The sequence below is a fragment of the Mesitornis unicolor genome, unplaced genomic scaffold (assembly GCF_000695765.1).
Source record: "Mesitornis unicolor isolate BGI_N332 unplaced genomic scaffold, ASM69576v1 scaffold12423, whole genome shotgun sequence".
Classification (NCBI taxonomy): domain Eukaryota; kingdom Metazoa; phylum Chordata; class Aves; order Mesitornithiformes; family Mesitornithidae; genus Mesitornis; species Mesitornis unicolor.
Genome location: NW_010175369.1, coordinates 21,295 through 29,462, shown reverse-complemented (window position 1 = coordinate 29,462; position 8,168 = coordinate 21,295). Strand labels below are relative to the sequence as shown.

The window sequence follows — 8,168 nt, the reverse complement described above, 5'->3', positions numbered from 1 at the left end:
AAGGTCCCTTCCAACCCAATACAACTGAACCATCTGAAAAGCCACTGTAAAGGAAAAACCTATGAGGAATTACTCCAACAGGAAGAGATGGCCCTAAAGAAAACATGCTGATAGAGATAATGTCTTAAGGAATTGTCCTAAACACAGCTGCTCCATCCAGAACACTCAAAACCAACCAGAAGTTCAGGAAGATTTCAGAGTTAAGGTAAGAAAATATAAGCAGTAGTGATTGCAGTTGTCTCTGTTCTCCATACGCATTGATTTGAACCACTATATGCAGATTTCTTCTTGCAACACACAATAAAATAGTGAGTGAATGAAAAATACATGCATTTTTCTCTGAAGCTTATCTATTTATTTTTTATTATTATAATTTTGTGGTTTTTTTATTTTTTACCTAGGTTTACTTTCAGAAATAAAGCAGCAACTGAGGGAGATGCAAAAAGACCATTACATTTAAGGATTTCCAAAACCTAAACTTAAGTTCCAAATACGACATCTATGATGGCTTTATCCATGACATCCAACAAAATTAAATTAAAACAACCCTATTACGGAAGTTATCACAGGTGGTAACAGAAGCTACCACGGATTGTACAGTATCTGTTCAACTTACCCTGCCTCCATAGAGGATTGAAGGAGGCTGGAGGACTCTACCTGTCACATCTGTCATTTCATCTTTGACCATTATTCCAAATTCACGGACGTAAGGGTCGGTGTTAAAACTCGCACTCCGCATCTGAAATTAAAAGAAATTCAGATATTTCTTGCAGAAAAAGAAGTTCTTTTTATGGTATCTAAAACCATCTGAGCTAATCTGTATTTGGGCACATAGCCCTTATTATACAGGTGATGCCATGCATCCAGGGCTTCAGTTAATTCCACCTGGATACATGGATGCCTCAAAATTTGAAATAAAGCACCAAAAAATCCTTTTAAAAACCTTTTGTGAGAATGTATTTCTCTGATTAATGGACAAAGGCTTATAAAAACAAGTTTAACCTGTGTGTAGTGCACAAACTATTCAGTATCTGCTAATGGTAAGAGAAAAATTGAATTAATTACTGCTCGTCACTAATCTTCAACAGAGCACTCACCAATTTGCTGATCTCTTCTTGCCGGTCAGGTGCTGATCTGGCAGTCGCTCGAATCATAGTGGAAGTTTGATTGTCAGTGAGTTTCTTTATGCATCTTTGTCCTGCCACTATGTTGCACACCTGAAATATCAAAGAAGTTAACACAAAAGAAGTTAAAAACCACAATGCAACTTGCTTTTCTGGTTGCTTTTTTTTTCTCTTTTGTAGAAATTGTACTGAATTTCTGAAGTTTCAGAATTTTCTGAAGTCTCTTTTCCTCTGACCCCTTCCCCCAATCCCAAAACCCAGTATTATCTCCAAGTCCACTTGCCTCAAGAGGGAGGTACGTGTGTTTCTGCTCCTGTCCGACTTGTAAACATGGAAGGTGAGGATAGCGTAAAACTAATTTGTGCCTGTCCTTAAAATACTGAGCTACAGTGCATTCAACTGTTTGTCCATTCTTGAAGTGGGAATCTGTGGAAATGAAACAAGAAAATAAGCCATTATTTTACATAGAATACTTTTCCCACACCTGCACAATGTACTTGTCAGATTAAACCTGTATTCTCACTTTCTGGACCTGACAAATACATTTCTGTATATGCACGCATATTTGCATATACTTACATCAAGGTGGAAAAAACATAGTATTTTCATTAATATATCACTGAAAGAGTATGAAACCAAAGCCCAAACAATTAAATACCAGATTTAGATATCGGTCTTCTTGTAAAAAGCTGCTATCAGTTTTGTTCTTTATACTGCTATCTTAAAAATGAGAATAAATCCCTCCACACTCAACTTCTATCTGCAAATCTCTGCTTAGTGATTACAAATAAACATTTTTTTTCCAGAGGAAAAATATACAGGTAATAAGGAAGATCAGAAAGCTGATCCCCACTGGCACTACTTTTCTACTCAACAGTTCTGGGATATGTCACACTACCAATAGGGTACTGTGAACTACTCTGAGGTGTATTTTAAACGTACTGACCAATGAAAGTATCATTTTCAAGACTTTTTCTGGGTCAGTAAGGCAGGTAAGACTCTATTCAGGCCTGAGATTAAACATACACTTAAAAAGAAGCAAAATACTTTACGTTTGGTGACTTGCTGGTCGTCTGGTGACGTTGCACACTCGGTACTTTCTTTTCATTTGTCCACAGTGTGTTATCTCCACCTTCAGACCTAAAAATTGGAAAACACGTATCACTGCTGCTTCCAAATCAAGGTGCCAGCCCCCTAAATTGCTACACAAAACCACTTAAACTGCGCAGTAAAGCTGTTCACTATTTAGCATGTTCTCGAAGCACTGAAAAGTATCACAGACAAAACTCAAAAAACCAATTTATAGTCTTAAAATTCAAAAACCCTGTGCGTCAGCCAAAGTTCAAAGAAGAATTTGAGAGACCTGACAAAACCCCAAAGCCCCAAGACTTCTCAGATGAAGCTGAACACATGCAGCGAATCTCAACTCTGTACCTCTAAGGAAGTCCACGATGGGGGAAGGACATGAAGGGCACGCGATCCCCCTGAAACTAAGAACCTGTTTATACTTTATGTCTAAACATACGGTGTCTGTGAGACCTCCAGCTATTGCAACCAACCCTGACCTAAGGATTGGGGGGGGGGAAAATACCCATACAGCCCCTAGGTATGAGGCCATGAGGCTTTATTCTTTGTGAGGATAAACATCTGTTGCAACCTCTATGGGGACAAAAGCCAAACCTACCTGAAAACCTGTGGAAAATAAATTATCCACTCAAAACCTGCACAACACAGCTACCTGTGAAGAACTGTTTCTAATTTACCATTCCCCACAAATATACGCTCGAATACAGCGTTCTCATTTATATTACTTTCATGCTTGGGCAGAAACAGATGTAGGTGGGCCCTTAGAGACAAGAAGTCGAGTGTGTGTGAATAGGAAAGAGAGGGATGGAAACAGGAATTCCTTCTGTAGCTGCACATGTGTACAAACTCAGGTAGCTGCTGAGAAATAGTGTGTACTTCCTCTATCTGCCACAGGCACTAATAACTCACCAACCACCACACGAATCCTTCCATGTAATTTGTTACAGCTCAAAGTGCCACCTATTATGAAACTTTCACTAAATACCAAGTCTTCATGAACACCTCCAAAACCCACATCACAGTATTTTCATTAAAAGATAAACTGTTACCTCAGTGCCCCAATTCACACCTCGCTTTGCTGCAAATTTGAGATGACTACTTTCTATCTAAAGAATGAAAATCCTCATGGGAAAAAAATGACAAAAGTGGCTGGAAATTCAGTGTTTGATTTTTTTTCCCCAAAAACATTTACAAACAGCAAAAAGTCAGGATTTATTTATACTTTTCTTGCTAACTTCTGGTTGGGCAAAGACGATTTTGTGGACATTTTGTAGACACAAGAAAGCTGCATGGTGGATTTACGGAGTTTCTCTTTTTTAACTTGCTTGCTTTCTATCAAGCACACCATGAAGGAAGGACATCAATTTTCCAGAAGAAACCTTCAGCGAAAACGAACAGTAAAATGTGCTCCTCCTACTCTTTGATTCAGTCATTACATACTAGAATAACCATAAATTTTCTTTCAGGAGAGTATATGTATGAAATACACCTAATTATGTGAAAACACATTGCTAAACTATCAGTAAAATCTGGAATATTAAAATCTTGACAGCAGTATTTGGAAAAATTCAAATCATTACATTAGGAAATGAAGTATCTTTGTCATGGATCTGGGATTGGAACTACTGATACGTTTCGAAAGTGTAAAACAGGACTTTAACTTTCATTAACTCATATGTAATCTAGACAGGGGTATTTTAAGAAGAGTAAAGCACTACAGTAATACAACTTCTAAGGCAGCTGCTACAGAAAATACATTGAATATGCAGTGGTAACACACCAGACAGAATAAAGTAGTTTGATGTAATTTAATTATTACCTTTTATTTCTTTGGTAAACTTTACCCTTTGGGAATCTGTCAGAGGTTTTTGTTGTTCTTCAATACTTTTGAAGTCCAAAACTTCACATACAAACTCAATAACTGGCTGTGCTTTGTAAAATGCGGTTGCAGATACTGTAGACAAAAACATTGATGTTATTTTACAACAATGCTGAAGAAATTGTTAAGAAATACAACAACACAAATTAAATTTTTGCCTTTTCACTGAAAAAGAAGGAATAAGGAAATATTTTTATAGGACCTACCATCAATATTTAACATCATTTTCCATAACGAAGGTCTGACCGATTGATGGAAGCCAAACCAAACTTCTCTACCACCACCCAATGGATTGGAGCACCCTTCTGATGCTGTAAAAAAAGATCGCCCCACAGGAGTATATCTGCAGGAAAAGACAATAAATTCCGATCAGAAAATTAAAGCAGGAAAAGGAAATCTGCAATAAAGCCAACGACAAGGTATTAAACCAATGTCTTAATCTCTCCCTTTACTTGTGCGTAGCTTCCTCCGAAAGCCATGGAAACTCTGCATGGGTGAATGCCTGATCTAACAAATATTTTGGATGCATCTTTCATCGTGGTTATTCGGTAGCGCACACTTAGTATCAAACTCATCAAAACCAGCGCTATTATGTTTCTCTGAACAAAGATGCGTGACCAATGAGTCTGTGCTGCAAAACCTGACTAAAGTGATTTAAGAAAAAATAAATTCTTAATGTAAGGATAATGTCTATGTAATATAAGGCTACTTAAAGGTACATAAATTTCACTCATTTTGTCTGCTCAGCCCTTCAAAATGGGAAAGTTGAGCCCTACTAAGCTTTGTTCTTTATTTTTCAGTTGAAAGTAAGTCTTAAGTGACTTGTTTCACGGCAGTAGAATTAAACCCAGTATCTCTTGGGTTTGACTGCAAATCCTGTAGAACCCCACTTGCTTGGAAAAAAATCCAAATAATTTTCAAGTTTTTCTTTTCTATGAAAACAGCTACACAAGATGACATTAATGTCCCCCTAGCATGATCTCCTTTATATAAAATTGGCAATAAACATCTGCCCCAGGACACATAGGAACAGGGTAACTCATTTTAATCCCACCCTTATCCTCTCTAGGAGAGGGGTTCCTTCTCCAAGGTCGACAGAGAAATGCGGCACCCCGATATGAGAGTACGCCAACATAGGGTGAGTCTGAAGACCACTGGGAACCAGACCACTGTGTCCAGGCCAGAGGTTATTAATTCCACCGTATGAGCAGAAAACCACTGCATTGCCTCTTGTCTAAGCACCCCATCTTCTAGATAGCTGTTACTTTGGTTGAGTTATGAAAGCATATCCTACCCAAAACGCCACTGAAACAATTCAAGTAACAAAGTGACCTCCTAAACAACGTCAAGGTGCTCCCCTCACCTCATGGAAGGCAAATGCCTCATGACTACATCCAGCGCCTGGATGGTTTCAAAGGGGACGCTCGGCAGCCGACCAGAAAGAGCATCGTGTAAAGCCTGCAAGCTCACACAGGACATCCACTTGATAGCCACCTTAAATATTCTGTCCTTCCCCTCTCCCGGCAGCGTGACCTCCAGCTCCACCTGCAACAGTGACAAACCAACCAAGATGATTCTTTCCATTTAAAAATCGGGGTTTGGAAGGGACGATGGGTTCCTCTGAAGAGCACGGGAGGAGACAAAAAGCAATGATGAAGAAATAACACACATTAGGTACAGTCCCTTCTAACAGCTCCATCTTTCCCAAAGTTTATTTCAGAAAGCTGGAGCGCTTCCCAGCTGGCATCTACCTCCCTCTTTGAGGCAATATTTTAATTTAGAAATGCTTGCGTATCAACAGGGAGGTCTCCATGAAGATGCAATCGCCTGATTTCAGATACCTAATGCATGCCAATGCACGTCAGCTCCTGAAATAAAAAGTGGTTTGTCAACACCTGCCAAGATTCCTGAATTTCTGGTGCTTGTATACTATTGCTGTAGATGTGGAGAAAATAAAATCTACAATGAGATTTTAAAAGGAAAAAACCCAAACATCATCAGCCTTCCCCAAAACAAACAAGCAAAAACACCAACCACAAAACCCACCAACCCAAAAAAGCTCTTATTTCTAAGTATCATAAACAAACTATGACCCCCAAGCACTACTGATGCTATCAGGCAGGAAACAAGAGTGCTCCTTCGACATGTTATGCTCTACTTGTCTAAAAATCACTGGCAAGCTACATCGTAGTAAGTTACTTCAACTGCTTACCTGTAATCACTTGTACTGCTGATTTCTTTATTAAAACAAAGAAAGCCTGAGCACAAAAGTTCTTAAACTGACTAAAACTAAGGCTCGTCTGAAAAGATGAGGAGTGCTGGCAGTGACTGCAAGAAATAACAAGATCAGAGTATTTTTCATGCTGGATATAAACAAAAACACTGCATTTTCCTGTCCCACGGAGCTTACCGTTTAAATATAAAAGGCATCCCCTTAACAGATAAACTGTAATTAGTGGGCTAGCAAAAACAATACATGGGTAAAAGCAAGCTAATATATGCGATCATCTGGTCTTTTGTGACAGTTAGCATCTTCAGTGTAAAAAATAGGGAAGGAACCACAGAACACACGTAATAAGCAAAATAAATGAGTTGAGAATTTCTAGCAAGTGGTCAAAATTAACATTACAGCTGCAGCTCTCCTCTGGTACAAACATGGGTCACCAGGAAACTGGGTAGGAATTGCTATCCCTGGTAGAAAGACCCAGGACTGAAGAATTTCTATTCCAATTGCTAGACTGCAAATACTGATTATAGGTTTAGCAAAGCCATGACGGTGAATTTACACCGCTGAATCTGACCCAGACTTTTGCTGCTGAGTCTAACTACATTTCAAAACAGTTGAGTCTCTGCTCAAGTAATGGTTAAATCCAGCTTTCCAGGTTTTCTTCCTATAGTATTTCATGTGAACGACACATCAATGAGTTCATGTTTAAAAAAAAAAAAAAAGTCATAAAAATACATTAGGACCAAAAAAGCGTGTCCTTAATCCACACCCAAAAGATCACGTGTACTTTTAAGCACTGCTAATCAGAATTTAAATCTCTCAGTAATATTTTATTTATTCCACTCTGTATTTTTAAGGGCAAATTAATACACGTTTGACAGAGTAAGAAAGCATGAAAAATTTCAAGACAAAGTAGTTTTACACAGGAATTTTACCAAGTACTTTACTATAACAAAGAAGCTTTAAAACCAAATTTAATGTTTGATTTCCTACAGTTTCACCAGGTGTAATCTATCTCCAAATAAAAATGTTAGAGTCTCTCTACGACCTGCCAGACCCATTGCTAAACTGCAACACAGCTGGCAATTTTGCAGCTAAAGGAACTAAATGGAAGGGGTTACTGTAGGGATGTGAAAAAACATTAAGTCTATGGAAAAAGTGGAAAGCCGTTCTCCAAAAGAAGAGCTCTTGTAGCTGATAAGTTTCTGATCAACTCAGCATATCACTGTTTAAAAATAATATAAGTTAAACCTGACCATGTGTTTCTAGGGGATTCTCAGTTCTCCTCCTTCTCTATAAAACATATGCAACACTACGTGACTATTTTATCATGTTTTGAATACACAACGTCCCTTTTCTCTATTGAAGCAAGAGCTTTTCCTTCCCAGGGATTCAGAGGAAAACTGATGCACAATTTCCAGTCGAATAACTGGACTCCCATGGACTTGTCTGGAAAACTTAGGCTACTGGTGTAAGAAGGATCTGATTCTACAATGTAGAGAGTCATTAGCAGTAATTTAAATAGGAAAGTCAAGAGGAAATTGTTTTTTTAATTAAAAACTGCTTAAGATGCACATTGAAGAAAAACTGACGTGTCTTAATCTCATTAGGTAATAAAACTTTCCAGTTCAGTTAAAATTTAATTCCAGCTTTTAATTGTAGAAGGACTTTTTAGGGAAACTCATGAATAACACAGTGGTTGAATACAACGCCACCGTAAGAGGTGACCCAGGCTTGCTGTTAGAACCTATGAGGAAAGTGGTGGCTGTTAATATCTTTATATATTATTTATATATCTTTATATAGATGAAGACAGAGTGCATTAATTAATTAATTAATGGCAGTTTGGTGT

At 38.1% G+C, this 8,168-nt stretch overlaps 1 protein-coding gene across 1 annotated transcript in view; it reads right to left on the bottom strand.

Annotated features, from left to right (window-relative positions):
* Positions 1 to 616: 616 nt before the first annotated feature.
* LOC104538235 (protein argonaute-2-like) overlaps positions 617 to 8,168 on the bottom strand; it is a gene marked incomplete at its 3' end in the record, with an annotated part of 13,211 nt that continues 5,659 nt past the window's right edge. The window contains exons 3-10 of the mRNA XM_010181361.1: positions 5,453 to 5,634; positions 4,296 to 4,432; positions 4,030 to 4,164; positions 2,177 to 2,264; positions 1,879 to 1,897; positions 1,408 to 1,536; positions 1,098 to 1,217; positions 617 to 739 (exon numbers count right to left, since the gene is read on the bottom strand). Of these exons, the coding sequence (XP_010179663.1) occupies positions 617 to 739; positions 1,098 to 1,217; positions 1,408 to 1,536; positions 1,879 to 1,897; positions 2,177 to 2,264; positions 4,030 to 4,164; positions 4,296 to 4,432; positions 5,453 to 5,634 (933 nt within the window). The remainder of the gene's footprint in view (positions 740 to 1,097; positions 1,218 to 1,407; positions 1,537 to 1,878; positions 1,898 to 2,176; positions 2,265 to 4,029; positions 4,165 to 4,295; positions 4,433 to 5,452; positions 5,635 to 8,168) is intronic.